This window comes from Panthera leo, chromosome D4 (genome assembly GCF_018350215.1).
Source record: "Panthera leo isolate Ple1 chromosome D4, P.leo_Ple1_pat1.1, whole genome shotgun sequence".
NCBI lineage: Eukaryota > Metazoa > Chordata > Mammalia > Carnivora > Felidae > Panthera > Panthera leo.
In genome coordinates this window covers 81,254,998-81,275,450 of record NC_056691.1, presented here as the reverse complement: position 1 = coordinate 81,275,450, position 20,453 = coordinate 81,254,998, and the positions used below count along the sequence as shown (strand labels likewise).

The 20,453-nt window shown below is 39.4% G+C and overlaps 1 protein-coding gene across 1 annotated transcript; it reads left to right on the top strand.

Moving 5' to 3' along the window:
- The first annotated feature begins 7,908 nt into the window (after positions 1 to 7,908).
- On the top strand, positions 7,909 to 8,934 carry LOC122205087 (olfactory receptor 1L8-like). The gene has a single exon (XM_042913149.1). The coding sequence runs from the start codon at positions 7,933 to 7,935 to the stop codon at positions 8,890 to 8,892; it is 960 nt and encodes a 319-aa protein (XP_042769083.1). The 5' UTR covers positions 7,909 to 7,932; the 3' UTR covers positions 8,893 to 8,934.
- Positions 8,935 to 20,453: the final 11,519 nt, after the last annotated feature.

Genomic DNA, 20,453 nt, shown 5'->3' with positions numbered 1-20,453 from the left:
ATGAATTTACACACAACGGATAAATAAAACACCCTTGCACACAACACAATACATAAACATCACAGTCATCCAAACAAAGCACAACCCACACAAAAAAGCACATACTATCTACAGATAGGTACATGTGCAGCAATGCAAATACACCACACACAAACATAAGCATAAACAGCACAGGAATACACAGACACACACACACACACACACACACACACACTACCAAGAAGAGTTTTCCTTCCATAATCTATTGAAACCCTGTCTACATGAACAGAGTTGGTATGTGAGTCAGTTAACCACTAAGTGCACTGGGTTACACAAACAACACAAAAAAATACACATCCAGTGCCAGGTGGTAATTCTCCATCTTCCTCTGACCTGCAACATTCCTTGGTGAGCTCAGACACTTCTGGTCGAGGTTGTTCCTTGGGCCTTCACTTTTTGTTCAGGACACTTGGTAGCCAAGGAACAATTTCTCATGACCTAGGGACCTTGTGAAGGTTTCATCCCTGTTTTCCAGCAGCAGAAAAATGGGCAAGAAGATCCTCATTCACCAACAAGATTAATACCCCGGGGGAACAGCCCAAGCTTCTGATGAGAGCAGAAGCCTATATAGGCTAATTGCCCAATTTCTGGCCTTTCCCTTGGGAGGTAACCTGTGAAGGAACTAGAGGAGCTGAGTCACAAGTCCCAGGAGAAGGTGTCCTTGATGTTGATGTCATGAAGAGCAGAAGTGACCATGGCCACCTTGGCTTCTGAATAGCTATGGGGGCAGCCTTTCCATACCTTACAGAATGGCCAAAACAGGATAAGACCTGGCCCTTGCAGACTCCCAAATTTAAGACTTGGCTTCCATCAGAGCAAGCATTCCACTGCCACCTGAGAGCTTGCAGGTCTCCTCACTCCCCTGAGATACTCTGCAGGGCAGGAGCTGAGGCTTGATCAGGAAAGAGTCAAATGGTGAGATTGATCCCAGGGCATTAGACACAGACTGACCTGAGATCAGTACAATCTCTGCCACTGGGTCATCTAAGCAAGGGATTTACGTTCTGCTCCCTCAGACCTATGGCAGGTGGTAACAGTTCCTTGACTGCAAGGTTATTGTCAGCATTAAATGAGATACTGGTGCTAAAGCACTAAACCCAGCCAGTTTCCTAAAGACAAATGGCCTAAGGGACAAACATCCTAATGAATTTGCCAAATGAAGCATTCACTTTAATAACTGTTCAAGTTTGTAACATACCAACCCGAGTCTTCATTTAATTTTAAATTATGCTAGTAGCAGACTCTGGATGGGAAACAGGAACACAAGACTTTATTTTCCATTTTATGCTTTTGATAATGGGTCTTCTTTCTTCTGAAAGTCAGAATAATGGTAATATATGCCATCACAGAAATGTATATATGACAGAGAGAGGAAGAGAGATAGAGATTTTAAGAATTGGCCTATGCCATTGTGGGAGCTGACAAGTCCAAAATCCACAGGGCAGACAGATCTGCAGGCTGGAAATTCAGGATGTCTTGAGGCAGAGTCTCTTCTCCAAGAAATCTCATTTTTTTATTGGACTCTTAAGGCCTTCAGCTGATTAAATAAGAGTAATCTCCTTTACTTAACATTATTCTACTTTACTTACATATATTTACTTTATAAAATATTTTATTCATTTACTTAAATTATATTCCTTTACTTAAAGTCAACTGATTGTAGATGTTAATCACATCAACAAAATACCCCCATGGCAACACCTGAATTACTATTTGGTTAAGTAACTGGGTACCATAGCCCAGCCAACTTCACAAAGAAAATTAACCATCACAAGTGGTGAGGTCAGAGTGCCAGTCAAGGAATCCTCACCTGGGAAAAATATGGAGATAGGGTTGCTATGAGAAAATAGATCAGCAACCAGTAAGGGGTACTGTTCCATCTCTATGAACAAAGAAAATCAAGGATGAATGAGGAGACTGAGTGTACTCAATAAAACATTCTAGTCCCTTGCTCGATTTTTAGACCTGAGCCACTTTTCAGACCCAGAATCTACTGACGGATGGAGAGACCACGTCCCAAGAAGGAAAAGCCATGCAACACCACAGAGAGTGCGCTCATGATGATTCTCCCTGTCCTTCCCCAGAGGTACCTATGGCCATTTACTTGGGCAAATTTATATGGGGGAAAATTCATCATGGTGTCATTGTTAGAGAGGATGCAAATGGGGACAAGGTATTAAATGGAGTGCTGGCCAAATCGGTTATACAGTGGGTCCACTTAATCTGCAGACTCACTGTGTGACTTCAGTAGTCTCCTTAAATATAATTACAAAGAATGCTTGGCAGTTGGCACATCCCCAACATTGAATCCCTGACCTTTGGGGATCCTCTGAAATTGCCCATCACCAAGTCAGGGCAATAAATCAAAAATAATAATCCGAGGGGAATGGCAGAGAAAGCATGCCAGAGAGGATATCCATCATTTCTCTCCTTCATTCACCATTTGAGTCCCTGCAAAAGACAGACCCTGGAAGGTGATAGTGGACTATTGCAAACTCAACCGAGGAGTAGCCTCAATCTCAGCCATCTTCCCAGATGTGGTATATTTGCTACTGAGGACTAGTATGTGGTCTTAGCTACATGGTTTGCAGCCACTGATCTGGTGGATGCATTCTTTTCCACCTCTAATACACAAAAGGATCAGAAACAGCTTGCGTGTACTTTGAATGGAAATGGTATATGATTTTCCCCAGGGTTCTGCTAACTCTCTTGAATTCTGTCATAATATAGTTGTAAAACATGCAGACAATCTAGATATCCCACAGAACATCACACTGGTCCACTGTATCAATGACACCATGGTAAATGGATCAGATAACCAAGAAGTTACTAGCAAGTTGGAGCCTTAGAAAGACATGTACAGTCTTGAGGGTGAAAGATAATCACTGCAAAAATGCAGGGGACCCATTATACCAGTATCATTTATAGAAACCCAGTGATCTAGGAGAGGGATCAGAAAGCTATGGCTGCATAGAATATCCCCTATAACCAGGTGACAGGAAGAAAACTCCTGAGCATGGTTCATAAATAGATCAGCTCACTGTGTAATTGTAGGTCAAAAATGAATAATGACTCCACTATTATTCATCAAGGTTTGCCTCGTAAGGTAGCCCTCAGCTTTAAGCTCTTTTTGGGGATAGCCTTGACTGAAAGAAACTGCTTCATACAAGCATTCTTCCATCCAAGGGCAGCCTACACCCAGTGATCAACATGAGGATATAAAGAGCCATCCCCCTCAATGTCCTAGCTCCAGAGCTCCCAGTAGGGTCAGCTGAGACCTTCATGAGGACTGTATCACAACCCAACTTCTCCCTCTGCCCAACTCTGCTTTCTTCCTCTCCTTTCCACAGATGTGGATCCCTACAGCCCTTTCTAATAAATGCCCCACAGGCTAATCTCCATCTGAAAGTCAGGTTCCTGGAGAACCCAAACTGTAACACTCCCTACTCAACCAAACACACACACACACACACACACACACACACACACACACACACACACTCATCCTCCCCTTTGATTACTCTATACTTGAGGACACTAAAGCATGCCCTGGAGATGTTATGGTAAGTTTGAAAGGCTTGGAAATAACCTCTATCTTCAGAAGGTGGCCTCAGGAGTTTGTTGTTCCCCTAAGGGCAGCTCTGCTCAATTCGGTTGCCATTGTGATTTCTGTATTGAGAGAGAGGTCACAGTGCAAACTCTCTTGAGGGGTCCAGTTGGAATGAACACACTGTAGCTTCCTCAGCCCAGCAAGGACCCAAAGGAGTCCAGGAGAGCAGAGGCAAACTCATGAGAAGCCAACAGAGTTTCCCCGACCAGGAGAGTTCCTGCTACAGTGAACCTGGGCATCTCTGCCTTCTGCAGAACAGAGAACGACTGAAGGATGCTGAGAGACAGAGGGTGAGGAATAGGGATGTGAGGCAATATCAGAAAACATTTTCCCTCTGGAATCTAGAGCAATCTGCCTATCTGCTTTTTCCTCCTTCCTCCCAACCCCTCTTGCTATCTCTGGCTAGAAGGTCAAAGATCAGCTTTGATGGATAGATAAACTTAACCAATTTAGAAAAGGGGTTCAGGAGGGAGAAAAGATTTTTTTAAACCGGAAAGGGTGAAACGATATCTGGATATGGACAGTGAACACCAGCATGCTGGCTGCCCACCTGACCATCCACCTGACCTGGGTACTTATTTCAGCCACCTTTTAGCTCCTTTAGCTCCAAAAATCACATGGACACAGTATATGAGAGTTCAGCCTAACATTTAAGTCTGGCTTTGTATTTTATGATCACCCTATTTGATCCCTATGCCAGTATGTTATTATACCATGATTTGGGAGGAGGGTATTTATTTATTTATTTTGAGAGGGAGAGGGAGAGAAAGAGAGAGAGAGAGAGAGAGAGAGAGAGAGAGAGAGAGAGAGAGAGAGAATGAGCAGAGGTGAGGCAGAAAGAGAGGGAGAGAGAGAGAATCCCAAACAGGCTCCATGCTCAGCACAGAGCCCAAAGTGGGGCTCGATCCCAAGTCAGTGAGATTATGACTGAGCTATGATCAAGAGCTGGACACTCAACCATCTGAGCCACCCAGGTGCCCTATACCATGGTTTTTAAGGAATCAGATTCCCAATAAGTAGATATGGGGAGTTTAGTGGAAAAGCTACATACATACACAAAAGTCCCCCTCCCTAACACATCCCACGCTTTGAGAATGATTCCCTCAGATTCTCACTTCCAAAGCTTCTTTCTAGTTTGCCACGTACTCAGCCCAGATGAGACACAGTGGTACCCAACCTTACTTGATCCCTTTAAATCTTCATCTCACACTCTCCAGGTATCCCCTTCATAAATAACTTATTTTTGCTGATGTATATTTTACAAACTGCACTTATATGTTCTATTTGCTCTTTAGAATATCTAAAATCACTCAATGCACAAGTAATAGAGGTCAAGTACACCCCCCACCTGTGCTTCCAAGTCCATTGCACTTTCTACCACACCCTTGACTTAATATACACACAGTGCCCCAGCCATCCAAGACCAAATTCCCCATTTTTGTTGCCAATCACACATATGAGAATTTTCAAATTCTGCAATCTGTTTAACATAGAAAAAAAAGATATCCCACCATAACAGCAAAGGTCTGTTTTTAACATGGGGTGAGAAACATTTAAGGAAACAAAATGTGTGGGATGTGTATGTGTTAAAATAGAAAATGATCAAATTGGAAAAAAAATTGATCCTGTGCATGATTGTTTCAGACATATTTTATAGCTTTATAAAAATATGAGAAGATGAAAAGTGGTTAATACTTAAATCTTGAGATTCAGAGTTAATCCTGAATTTGAAACCTATTTTTGGACATTTACTTGATGTGTGAGTTTAGCAAATTATTTTATCTCTGTATCTGCTTCCTCATTAGAAAAAGGAAATAGGAATAATAATACCTTATGCCAGGGCACCTGGGTGGCTCAGTTGGTTGAGTGTCCAACTCTTAATTTTGGCTCAGGTCATGATCCCTGCATTGTGGGATCGAGCCCTGCATCAGGCTCTGCGTTAAACATGGAGCCTGCTTGAGATTCTCTCCCCCTCTCCTTCTGCCTATCCCCTACTTGCATGCTCTTTCTCTCTCAGTCAAATAAAAAAAAATAGCTTATGCCTCACAAGTTTGCAGTGAGGATTAAACAAAATTCTACCTGTATGAGATAAGTATTTAATTACTGATTCACTCTCAGATTATTCAAAATATGGACAAATACACCATCTAAGAAAGCTTTGTAACTTCATATTAAGGTTAATCTGGCCATAAAAGTATTAACGTGTGGGGACTGGTGTTGTTTTAGTATTCAGATTCATTACTTCTGAGAAAATGTACAAATACCTAGTTAGAGAAAAAGTCATTGGCACCAACAGTGATGGGGAAAAGACAATGGTATCAAATATTTACTCTGTCCCTGGAATCATTCTAAATGCTTTAAGCACATTTTTTAAATGAAAACATCATAAAAATATTATAGGGAAAAATACTAGTATAGCTATTTACAGATAAGAAAACTGAAATGTAAAGATACTTAATTATTTGCCTGATACTAACCAGCTGCAAAGTGGGCATTTAATTGTTGTATGACCAAATGAATAAACAAATGGTGATTCTTTGAACTGCTATTTAAAAAATGCCTATCCAATGTGTCCATTCTCAATGTCTTGATGAATAATTTAAAACACTTTGTAGGTAGGGGCACCTGTGTGGCTCAGTCGGTTAAGTGTCCAACTTCACCTCAGGTCATGATTTTGTGGTCCATGAGTTCAAGCCCCACATTGGGCTCTGTGCTGACAGTTCAGAGCCTGAAGCCTCCTTCAGGTTCTGTGCCTCCTTCTCTCTCTACCCCTCCCCTGCTATCAATCTGTCTCTCTCTCTCTGTAAAAAATAAATAAACATTAAAAAATGTTTTTAAATAAATGAATAAATAAATAAAACACTTTGTAGGCATGAGGATATGTGAGTTTATGTTGTTCATGGTAACAAAGATTTAGAGGACATTTAGGGAAACATAGTAAGTGTGCTGCATGAGTACAATGGAAAGAGTCAGAAGTAAAGGGCCAGAACATTGGTAGATCTCCAAAATTATACATAGATAGAAAAAGAAAGAATGAGATATATGCCACAGTATTATTGAAGTAATTGTTGAAGTAAGTGGAAGGAAAAATACCTAGACAAAGCAATAATAGATATTTTATAAGGCTATCGATATAACTAAATAAATGGATGCTGGCATAGAAGGACATATGCTTGCTTAATGGTTGGATGTCCAGGATATGGGAACATGATCAGATTTAGGAAACTAGAAGAAAAATAGGTAAAAAGTAAATTTAAAAATAAGGGTTTGGGGGCGCCTGCGTGGCTCAGTCGGTTAAGCGGCCGACTTCAGCTTGGGTCATGATCTCGCGGTCCGTGAGTTCAAGCCCCGCGTCGGGCACTGTGCTGACAGCTCAGAGCCTGCAGCCTGTTTCAGATTCTGTGTCTCCCTCTCTCTGACCCTCCCCCGTTCATGCTCTGTCTCTCTCTGTTTCAAAAATAAATAAACGTTAAAAAAATTTTTTTAAATAAATAAATAAATAAGGATTTGTATGGACTGATAATGATAGGTTGACATTCACTAAGGAACATGAGCTTCTAAATAAGTACTGCTAAAGATAAACGAAGCACAACAACAAAACTTTGTTGGCCTAGGTTCATTATTCCTCTGATTTCCCTGTTGAAAATTTCATCAACCCCCTTTTTTTGGCAAGTAGTTTCAAAGGTAAAGCTCAGAATGACATGACTGAGCATTTGTTTTGATACAGAGAAAAATAAAACCATCTAATCTAAAATAACTCCACTCTACTTTTGTCAGTCTCTATCCCCTTATGTGGTTTATTTTTCTTTATAGAATGTAGAACTATCTGATGATAGGTGATAGATGATAGATGATGATGATGATGAAGATAGATAGATAGATAGATAGATAGATAGATAGATAGATAGATAGATTCTTTATTAAAATGGAAGATCTAAAAGCCAGGCTGTCTCTGCCTTTTTCACAGTGGTGTCCCTACTCCCAGAAGAGCACTTTACACAAAGTAGGTGCTCAATAGGCAAATATGTTTAAGATTTAATATTAAGCTGAATTAGGAAAGTTAAACTCTGTTCCTGAAAGAAAATTCTTGTTCCCAAAGTCCATGCTATCAATACCAGAAGTGTGTGAAATCTGAAAGCTGAGAGGGGAGGGCAGCATCAGGGACCACAAAGTTGACAAGTTGCCAATATGGTAGCTAATCATGACCTTATGGGTGAAAAGTAAGCATAGGAAGAAACATACTTACTGGCTTGTTATGAAAGCAATTTGTGTGAAATGGTAAGATGTTCTTTGTTTTAGCTGGCTTCATGATCATGGAAAGAGTCAACCAAACCAGCAGTGTTTCTGAGTTCATCCTCTTGGGACTCTCCTCCCAGCCTGAAGACCAGAAGCCACTCTTTATCCTCTTCCTCACCATGTACCTGGTCACCATAACAGGGAACCTGCTCATCATCCTTGCCATCCACTCTGACCCCCAGCTCCAGACCCCCATGTATTTCTTCCTGAGTTTCCTGTCCTTCACTGACATTTGCTTTACAACAGCCATTGTCCCCAGGATGCTAGTGAACTTCCTGTCAGAAAAGACCATCTCCTATGCTGAGTGTCTGACACAAATGTATTTTATTTACGTTCTGGCCAACACTGACAGCTTCCTCCTGGTGGTCATGGCCTTTGACCGCTATGTGGCCATCTGTGACCCCTTCCACTATGTCACCACCATGAACCACCACCGCTGTGTCCTGCTGGTGGCCTTTTCCTGCTCATTTCCTCACTTCCACTCACTCCTACACACACTGCTACTGAATCGTCTCACCTTCTGTGACAACAATGTTATCCATCACTTCCTCTGTGACATCAACCCTCTGCTGAAATTGTCCTGCTCCTCCACATTTCTCAATGAAATCGTGATAATGTCAGAAGGCTCTGTTGTTTTGGTGACCCCCTTTGTGTGCATCACCTTCTCTTATATACTAATCCTCATCACAGTTCTCAAGATCCCCTCAGCTGCTGGGAAACGCAAAGCCTTCTCCACCTGTGGCTCTCACCTCATTGTGGTAACCCTCTTTTATGGAAGTATCTTCTACGTCTATTTACAGCCCCTGTCCAACTACACTGTGAGAGATCATGTGGCAACACTTGTCTACACAGTTCTTACCTCCATGCTGAACCCTTTTATCTATAGCCTGAGAAACAAAGACCTGAAACAGGGCCTGAGGAAACTGATGGGCAGGAGGAAGTCCTAGCCAGAACCTCTGGAAGCATGTTCATGAGTGTCTCTTCTCCTTTGGACCCTGTTTCTGCTGCTCAAGAGGGATAATTCATATGTGTCATGGATGTTGGATTGTATCCATTTCTTTGCATATGCAACCATCTTCCATTGAGATCATTATGATTCAATAATTCGCTCAAGGTCTACCAAAATCTTGGCTTCCAGTTTTCACATTTCTACCTCTCTCTACTTCCTCTTCTCCAGGAAACCATATCTTTTTTCATTCCCTTTAAGTACAGTTGAAACCTGTTTCCACATAAATTCCTGGAACTAATTCATAACGGTTCAAGGACTTTGATTCCCTTAGTATCCTTCTTACTTTAATGAACTTCTGTAATCAGTTTTGCTAGCTTTTTGAAAATAATTACAGTAATTTAGGGAGAGAAAGAGAGAGAGATACAGAGATAGATTGAAAATTTCATCAATTGGAAACTTTCACCAAAGCAAAGAATGTGTCTGGCCCATCACTTTATGCAGGGATTTTGCTCTTCCTTCTTCTCTATCATTGACAGCAGGATATTCCAGAATATTCTGGGCTCTGTAGGAACACAGGCCCATCTCTTAGCCCTGATTAGCTAAATGACTTAGTAGTTCAGCACACAACTGAACCAATGATCAGGCCAGCATGCAGCGGGGAGTTGCCTCTGGGTCTTTACCCTGGTCATCTGTTGTCTGTCCCTCATAGGCACTCACTCCCCTTGAGCCCTCTCTTAGTTTCAACTCCTCTTACAGACCCCTCTGTTTCTACCATCACTACCCCTCTGAAATCTGTCTGCTTTGCAAGGAAAGATTTGTTGTATGTACTTAGAATTATCTTCCATATTTTTTGAAGAGAGAGTTAAAACCCGTATGTGAACGTTGAAGGCAGATATATAACTAGGAGATTCCAGAACCAAACATAGAGGCTCTGGGATGTAGAGTCATCCAGTGCTACAGGCAATGACTTGATTCTGTTTACTTTTCTTTTCATTCTTTATTCTCTATTATTCTTTCAGGGGTTTTAGACTCTGCAATATTTTGTATCTTAATATTTTTGCCACTTACTGTTCTATATCATTTCCAAAGATATTACTCAGCAGGTCTCACATGGGGGCCTGTGAACCTGGATTTTAATAAACACCCCATAGAGAAAACTAACTTGGCCTTATGTGAGAGGCTGAATGTTTGAAAATTTCCAATCTTTCATTGTCTCGATGTTTGTATTTCTAAGACTCATGTCCAATAGTAATAGTATATCAAGTTATCAAGCTACATGTACACAGACACTCATTGATTACAGCATTGTTTGTAATAGTGAAAAATTAGAAACAACCTAAATGCCCATCAGTAGGAGAATAGACAAATAATGGTTCAATTTTTCCATAGAAAGAAATAATATATAGTAATTATAAATAATAAGGTGTATCTCTACCACTGCCCTGAATAGCCATTATGAGTGAAGTTGCAAAATAAAATGCTTAAGAATAAACCCATTTTGGGGGTCCTGGGTGACTTGGTCAGCTAAGCATCTAACTTTGGTTCAGGTCACGATCACACAGTTTGTGAGTTTGAGCCCCGCGTCGAGCTTTGTGCTGACAGCTCAGAGCCTGGAGCCTGTTTGGAATTCTGTGTTTCCCTCTCTCTTTCTGCCCCTCCCCAGCTTGTGCTATCTCTCTCTCTCTCTCTCTCTCTCTCTCTCTCTCTCAAAAATAAATAAGTTAACATTTAAAAACAAGAATAAACCCATTTAAAAAAAAAGAATAAGCCTAATAATAAATAAAATGCTGAATCATAAATCTGTGTTTTAAATGTGTATGTGTGTATGATGAATAAGTGAGATTATATATTCAGTAAGAAAATCTCCCACTGCAAATTGTTAATTCCTGCTTCAGATTCTGTGTCTCCTTCTGTCTCTGCTCCTCCCCTGCTTGTGCTGTCTCTCTCTATCAAAAATAAATGAACATTAAAAAAAATTTTTTTAAAGGGGCACCTGGGTGGCTCAGTAGGTTAAGTGTCTGATTAGCTCAGGTCATGATCTCACGGCTCGTGAGTTAGAGCCCCACATCAGGCTCTGTGCTGACAGCTCAGAGCCTGGAGCCTGCTTCAGATTCTGTGTCTCCTCTCTCTGCTCCTCTTCTCGTTCTCTCTCTCTCTCTCTCTTAAAAATAAATAAACATTTAAAAGATTTAAAGAAATTTGTTAATTCTAGGACAGGACATGGAATAGGGAAGCAAGGGATAATGTTTGCTTTTTAGTTTGTATATATCTGTAATATTGGAAGTTGTTAAAATGGCACAAATATTTTTTGTAGATTAAAACTACTAATCACTAAGGAAAGTGTAACATAATCTATTGCTCTGTTTTTCATAGCATTTACTTTTGTTTAAACAGAAATAATATCATGCCCTGGTAGGAAAGGGTTGATATAAAGGAGGTCAGATCACCCTCCATTCAATGTCCTAATTCTTATGTTGGAGAAGCCGGTAAAGGGGAACATTCCATGTGTGCAGCAATCTCACCTCCACACAACCATAGCTGTCTTTTATTACTATCAACACTCTGGCGTTGGAAGAGAAAATTCTGATCATTTTTTCTCCAAGAATGGGCATAGCCATAGATAGGCCTTTGACCATGGTCCTTTGTCCCTTGAATAAGTCTGGGTGAGGTCCAATGATTTGCATTTCTAACAAGTCCCCAGCTAATGCTGATGTGTGGATTTAGAAACAATACTTTGAGAATCACTAGGCTACTAGATATCAAGACCTCCTATAGATCTATGGTAACTAAAACTATATGGATATTTCTGAAAGTCTAGATGAACAAGACAAATGCCGTAAATCAAGAGCCCAGAAACATATCCATAGATTAGTGTATACTTGATTTATGAATGAGGCACTGGAGAGCATATTTTCATAAATGGAACTAAGACAGTTAGGAATTCACACAGAAAAATGAAATTGGATCCCTATTACACACCATATGCAAAAACTAAACTTACCTGTGAATTGAATTCTAAACTTAAATATAAAAATTAAAACTATACCTTTACATAAAAGAATTAGGAGAATATCTTTGTCTTCTTGAAGTGGAAAAATATTTCTTAAGACGTAGACAGAAAGCACTAACCATAAAAGAAAAGAATAGCAAATTGGACGTGTTAAAGTTAAATACTAATTTATGTCTGTTTGTCAGAAGACATTATAGAGTAAAAAGACAAAATGGTAAAAGATATTTGAAATTCATAAAACCAACAAAACACCCAAACTAAGAATACATAAAGATCCTGGGCAATCAAGAAGGAAAAGAAAGTGATGGAGGAAACTATGGAAAGGAATTAAGCTTTTCACACACACACACACACACACACACACACACACACACACATACACACACCCAAATGGCCAATAATTACATTAAAAGATGCTGAGTTTCATTCAAATTCAAACTGAATCATAATGGGAACCCACTGCACACCTACCAGATAAACAAAATTAGAATTCAGAAGTTAAATATCAAGGGTTAGAAAAAAAAAGTGGAAGAGTAGATCATTATTCTGCTAGTGGGAGTATTAATTGGTACAACCAATTTCGAAAACAATTTGTTGTTACATAACATAGTAAAATTACGCAATTTATTAATTCCATTCTTGGATATATATTCCAGAGAAACACATGTACATGTCCAACAAGAGACATGAATAAAAACATTTAATACAGGAATTAAACTTATGAGGCCCTAGAGGTGCCTAGGTGTCTCAGTTAGTTAAGCGTCCGACTTTGGCTCAGGTCATGATCTCAACGTTCATGAGTTCAAGCTCCATGTCAGGCTCTGTGCTGACAGATCAGAGCCTGGAGCCTGCTTTGGATTCTGTGTCTCCCTCTCTCTGTGCCCTTCCCATACTCACACTCTGTCTCTCTCAAAACTAAAATAAACATTAAAAAAAATTTAAACTTACGAAGCCCCAAACTAGAAATAATCTAAATATTCACCTATGGTAGGATGAATAAATTCATTGTATAAAGTGTGGCATATTTATATAATGGAATACTTAACAGTATGTGCATCATCTTGATTGATCCTGACCAAACTTTTTGAGGTGTTTATTATAATCCCTGTTTTGTAAGGAAACAGGGCACAATAGGTGAAGTATCTCTCTAGCACAGATTTTTCCCTGAATTTGTGACTTGTACATCCATTGTCTACTCAACATTTCTGCTTGGATGTCTAATAAATATCAGAAACTAAACATGTCAATAACCAAATTTTTGTGTTTTTTTTTTAAGTTTTTGACTTTATGTATTTATTTTGAGAGAGAGAGAGCATGGGAAAAGAGAGAGGGAGAAAGAGAGAATCCCAAGCAAGCTCCACACCTCAGTGCAGAGCCCAACACAGGGCTTGAACTCACGAACTGTGAGATCATGATCTGAGCTGAAATCAAGAGTTAGATGCCACCCAGACACCCCCACCAAACTCTTTTTTAAGTTTATTTATTTATTTTGAGAGAGAGATAGAGTGTGCACAAGTGAGGGAGAGGCAGAGGGAGAGAGAAAATCCCAAGCAGGCTTCATGTAGTCAGTGCAGAGCCTGATGCCAGGCTCAATCTCATGAACTGTGAGATTGTGACCTGAGCTAAAATGAAGAGCTGAATGCTTAACAGAATGAGCCACCCAGGTGCTCTAATAACCAAATTCTTGATCTCCTCTGAACCTTCTTCCCTACAAGCTTCTTCATCTGAATTAATGAGGACTCTGCCCTTGCAGTTGCTCAGGCCAGGAACCTTGGAGTCATTCTGGACTCATTTCTCTTTTGCCCATGCCACAACCAATGTATCTGAAAGTCTTGTTGGTTCTACCTTCACAAAATATCTACCTTCACTGCAACCACCTTCATTCAAGCCACTATCATTTCTCACCTGCATTATTGCAACTGTTCTTACTTTCACCATTGCACTCCTACGGTCTTTGCTCAACATAGCACCATAGCCAGCACGTTGCCTGAACAGAGATGATAAAAGATCCTAGCTAGTGTCACCACTGATCACGGACCACAGTAAGCAGGCTCACTCAAATGTGGGGCTTCAGTGGGGCCACTGCAGCTCCCTGCAGCTAGCTAGAATCCCCGCTAGCAAGCCCCACTTGCTTAAAGATGCTACCAACTGGCCCATCCATAAACCCAAGCTGAACTGACTGATGGACTGTCCCTGCTAAATCAAATCTAGGAAGTCTAGAAGATTGTTTACTCAAATATTCAGATACCAATGCCAGGAATCAAGGACCATAAAGAATCAGGTAAACATAACACGACCAAAGGAAACTAATAAAGCTCCAATAACTGATCCAAAAGAAGTGAGGTCTATAATTGTGTGACAAAGAATTCAGAATAATTTTCTTGAAGAAGTTTAATAAAATACAAGAACACACAGATAGACAACTAAACAAAATTAGGAATACAATGTGTGAGCAGAGTAAACCCAACAAAACATTTAAGAAATCTTGCATGGTGATCAAGTGGGATTTATCCCTGGGATGCAAGGATAGTTCACTATACACAAATCAACAGATATGATACACCACACGTATAGAATGTTATAAATGAAGTGCAAGTTGCAAAATAAAATGCTTAAGAATAAATCCATTGGGGGCATCTGTGTGACTCGGTTAAGCATCTAACTTTGGCTCAGGTCATGATCTCACAGTTTGTGAGTTTGAGCCCCACTTCGAGCTTTGCACTGAAAGATTAAAAATCATATGATCTTCTCAATAGTCACAGAAAAATCATTTGACAAAATGCAAACTCCTTCATGACAAAAACTCAATAAATTGTATATAAAATGAATATACATCAACATAATAAAGGGCATATATGACAAGCCTACAGCTAACATCATATTCAATGGTCAAAGGTTGAAATCTTTTCCACCAGAAACAGCAACGCTACAGGAAACACAATGACACTAAATTCATGTCTTTCAATAATCACTCTAAATGTAAGTGGACTAAATGCTCCAATAAAAATGCATGGGGTTTCAGAATGGATTTAAAAAAAAAATCTATATGCTGCCTACAAGAGACTCATTTTAGACCTAAAGACACCTGCAGATTGAAAGTAAGGAGATGGAGAACCATCTAACATGCTAATGGATGTCAAAAGAAAGCTGGAGTAGCCATACTTATATCAGAAAAACTAGCTTTTAAAACAAAGGTTGTAACAAGAAAGGAGGGCATTATATCATAATTAAGGGGTCTATCCACCAAGAAGATCTAAAAATTGTAAATATTTTGAGCGCCTGTGTGGCTCAGTCTGTTAATTGTCCAAATTTGGCCCAGGTCATGATCTCACAGTTTGTGGGTTCAAGCCCTATATCAGTCTGTGATGATAGGTCAAAGCCTGGAGACTGCTTCAGATTCTGTGTCTTCCTCTCTCTGCCTCTCCCCCGCTCACACTCTGTCTCTGTCTGAAAAATAAATAAACATTAAAAAAATATTAAAAATTTTTTTAATTGTAAATATTTATGCCCCCAACTTGAAAGAGCCCAAATATAGAAATAAATTAATCACAAATATAAAGAAACTCATTAATAATAATGCCATAATAGTAGGGGACTTCAACACCCACTCAGCAATGGACAGATCATCTAAGCAGAAAATCAACAAGGAAACAATGGCTTTGAATGACACTGGACCACATGGACTTAACAGATATATTGAGAACATTTCATCCTAAAACAGCAGAATACACATTCTTCTCATGGGCACATGGGTCATTCTCCAAAATAGATCACATACTGGTCACAAATCAGCCCTCAATAGGTACAAAAAGATCAATATCATACCATGCATATTTTCAGACCACAACACTATGAAACTTGAAATAAACTACAAAGAAAAATTTGGAAAGACCACGAATACTTGGAAATTAAAGAACATCCTATGAAAATAATTAATGGGTTAACAAGAAATTAAAGGAGAAATTAAAAAATACATGGGAGCCAATGAAAATGAAAACACAACAGTCCAAAACCTCTGAAATGCAGCAAACACAGTCATAAGAGGGAAGTATATAGCAATCCAGGCCTTCCTAAAGAAGGAAGAAAGGTCTCAAATACACAACCTTACCTTACACCTAAAGGAGCTGGAAAAAGAACAAGAAATAAAACCTAAAACCAGAAGAAGAAGGGAAATAATGAATATTAGAGCAGAAATCAATGATATCGAAACAAAACAAAAAACAGAACAGATCAACGAAACCAGAAATTTATTCTTTGAAACAATTAACAAAATTAATTGATTTTGTTAGATTGATCAAAACGAATAAAGGACCCAAATAAATGAAATCAAGAATGAAAGAGGACAGATCACACCCAACACTGCAGAAACACAAACAATTATAAGAGAAAATTATGAGCAATTATATGCCAACAAATTGGGCAATCTGGAAGAAATGGACACATTCCTTGAAATATATAAGCTACCAAAATTGAAACAGGAAGAAATAGAAAATTTTAACAGACCCATAACCAGTAAAGAAATTGAATCAGTAAATTGATTCAAAAATCCCCCAACAAACATGATTCCAGGGCCAGATGACTTTCCAGGGGAATTATACCAAACATTTAAAGATGAGTTAGTATTTATTCTTTTGGAGCTGTTCCAAAAAATGGAAATGGAAAGACAACTTCTAAACTCATTCTATGAGGCCAGCATTACCTTGATTCCAAAACCAGCTAGAGACCCAACTAACAAGGAGAATTACAGATCAACCCCCCTGATGAACATGGATGCAAAAATTCTCAACAAGATACTAGCAAACCAAATCCAACAATGCATTAAAAGAATTATTCACCACAATCAAGTGGGATTTATTCCTGGGCTTCAGGGGTGGTTCAATATCCACAAATCAATCAATGTAATACATCACATTAATAAAAGGGTAAGACCTATATGATCCTTTCAATAGATGAAGAAAAATATTTGACAAAACATAGTATCCTTTCTTCATAAAAACCCTCAAGAAAGTAGGGATAGAAGGAATATACCTCAAGATCATAAAGGCCATATACAAAAGACCCACAGCTAATATTGTCCTCAATGAGGAAACACTGAGAGCTTTCCCCTTAAGATCAGGAACATGACAGGGATGTCCACTCTTACCACTGTTGTTCAACATGGTGTTGGAAGTCCTAGCCTCAACAATCAGACAACAAAAAGAAATAAAAGGCATCCAAAATGGAAAGGAAGAAGCCAAACTTTCACTGTTTGCAGACAACATGATACTCTATGAGGAAAAGCCAAAAGACTCCACCAAAAAACAGCTAGAACTCAAACATTAATTCACCAAAGTCACAGGATATGAAATCAATGTACAGAAATCAGTTGCACTTCTATACACCAATAATAAAGAAGCAGAAAAAGAAATCAAGGAATTGATCCCATTTACAATTGTATCAACAACTATAAAATACCTAGGAATAAAACCTAACCGAAGAGGTAAAAGATCTGTACACTGAAAACTATAGAATGCTCATGAAAGAAATTGAAGAAGACAGAAAGAAATGGAAAAGCATTCAATACTCGTGGATTGGAAGAACAAATATTGTTAAAATGTCAATACTACCCAAACCAATCTACACATACAATGTAATCCTATCAAAATAACAACAGCATTCTTCACAGGGCTAGAACAAATAATTCTAAAATTTGTATGCAATCAGAAAAGATCCCAAATAGCCAAAGTAATGTTGAAAAAGAAAACCAAAGCTGGAGGCATCACATTTCTGGATGTCAAGCTGTATTACAAAGCTGTAATCATCAAGACAGTATGGTACTGACACAAAAACAGCTGAAAGCAAATGGTGTTGGGAAAACTGGACAGCAACATGCAGAAGAATGAAACTGGGCCACTTTCTTACACCATACACAAAAATAAATTCAAAATGGATGAAAGACCTAAATGTGAGACAGGAAACCATCAAAATCCTAGAGGAGACCACAGGCAGTAACCTTGGCCACAGCAACTTCTTACTAGACATGTCTCTGGAGGCAAGAGAAATAAAAACAAAAATGAACTATTGAGACACCATTAAGATAAAAAGCTTCTGCAGAGAGAAGGAAACAACCAACAAAACTGAAAGGCAACAGATAGAATGGGAGAAGATATTTGCAAACGACATATTAGATAAAGTGTTGTATCTAAAATCTATAAAGAACTTATCAAATACAACATCCCCCCAAAAAATAATAATATAGTGAAGAAATGGGCAGAAGACATGAATAGACACTTGTCCGAAGAAGACATCCCAATGGCCAACAGACACATGTAAAGGTGCTCCGCATCACTCACCATCAAATCAAAACCACAATGAGATACCAAGTTGCACCTGTCAGAATGGCTAAAATTAATAACTGTAGATAAACAGATGTTGGCGAGGATGCAGAGAAAGGGGAACCCTCTTGCACTGTTGGTGGGAATGCAAACTGGTGAAGCCATTCTGGAGAGCAGTATGGAGGCTCCTCAAAAAACTAAAAATAGAACTACCCTACAACCCAGCAATTGCACTACTAGGTATTTACCCATTGGATACAAAAATACAAACTCCAAGAGGTACATACACCCCAATGTTTATAACAACATTATCAACAATAGCCAAACTATGGAGAGAGCCCAAATGTCCATTGACTGATGAATGGATAAAGAAGATGTGGTATATACATATAATGGAATATTACTCAGCCATCAAAAAAATAAATCTTGCCATTTGCAATGACATGGATGGAGCTAGAATCTATTATGCTAAGTGAAATAAATCAATCATAAATACAAATATATGATTTCATTCATATACATAATTTAAGAAATAAAACAGATGAATATATGGGAGGGGGAAAGATAAGAAAAGGAAATAAACCACAAGAGACTCTTTTAATTTTTTTATGTTTATTTATTTTTGAGAGACAGAGAGAGCACAATCAGGGGAGGGGCAGAGAGAAGGAGACACAGAATCCAGCAGGCTCCAGGCCCTACTACACTGACAGCAGCTAGTCCAATGCAGGGCTCAAACTCATGTACTGTGAGATCATGACCTGAAGCAAAGTCAGACACTTTACTGACTGAGCCACCCAGGTGCCCCCACAAGAGACTCTTAATACAAAACAAACTGAAGGTTGGTGGAGGGAGGTGGGTGAGGGAGGGGTGGGCTGGATGAGTGATGGGTATTAAGAAGGTCACTTGTGATGAGCACTGGGTGTTGTATGTAAGTGATGAATCACTGAATTCTACTCCTGAAACTAACATTACACTGTATGCTAACCAAAATATAAAGAAGAAGGAGGAGAAGGAGGAGGGCGGGGAGGAGTAGAAGAAGAAGAAAAGGGACTGAAATGGAGGGAGGAAGGGAGGGAAGAAGGAAGGGAGGAAGGAAGGAAAGGGAGGGAGAGAGGGAGGAAGGGTGAGGGAGAGGGAGGGAGAGAGGGAGGGAGGGAGGGAGGGAGGAAGAAGAAAGAATGAGAAAAAGTTGAATGAATGATTAGAAAGGACAGCCACATGACTAGTAAGAGGAAGAGGCAGGAGTAAAAATCCAGGACTTTCTATCTCTGTAGTACCTACTCTAATACATAGATTAAAGCTGAAAAATTAACCTTGAGGCTAAGGAAGCAGACACACACATGTATTGCGACAACAGCAAAATGTGTTTCATTTCCTACATCTTGTTATGGATAGTGTTCACCATGATATACAATATTCTGTCTATAAAATTCCAAAGGAAATTTTCTATCTGGTTTCAATGCCAGGATGAGTCATTATCCTCATTTTTCAGATGAAAACTGAGGCTCTATTATGCAGGCTAAGTCATTTGTTAAAAGCAACTAACTTACTGGCAAGGCCAGCAATCTATTAAAATCTTCTTTCTTCTGGGGCGCCTGGGTGGCTCAGTCAGTTGAGCCTCCAGCTTTGGCTCAGGTCATGATCTTGCAGTTCATGGGTTTGAGCGCCACATCCGGCTCTGTGCTGACAGTTCAGAGCCTGGAGCCTACTACAGATTCTGTGTCTCCCTCTCTCTCTGCCCCTCCCCCACTCATTCTCTCTCTCTCTCTCTCTCTCTCTCTCTCTCTCAAATAAATAAACATTAAAAACATTTTTTAATCTTCTTTCTTCAACACTAACCCTTAAAAGACTGCTCTGAGCCTAAACTCTGAAAACACATGTACTATTTTTCCAAAGTCCCTTAGCTAAATATGACAACAACCATTGCATACCCCGTGCTTTAAACATACATCAACCGACATTAAACTAATCCCACAGAGGAAAAAAAAATAATCAGATCCACATGCCTGCCAAGACACTGGAACACACATACATACCACTGATCTACCCCCACTGAATCCCCTGGAAACTGCCACCTCCCTGTTCTAGAATATACCGCGGTCCACACCTGCATCCCCAAACAAAAAATATTCACCCACATAAATGTTTGTCCACCCCTGATAACCCAGAGTTGGGGAGACTAAAGCACACCCTTGAGATGTTGCAGTGAGGTTAAGTGGCTCTGGGATGAACCCC

Coding starts and splice junctions, on each gene's coding strand:
- LOC122205087 (XM_042913149.1), top strand. CDS start 7,933: ATGTTCTTTGTTTTAGCTGGCTTCATGATCATGGAAAGAGTCAACCAA.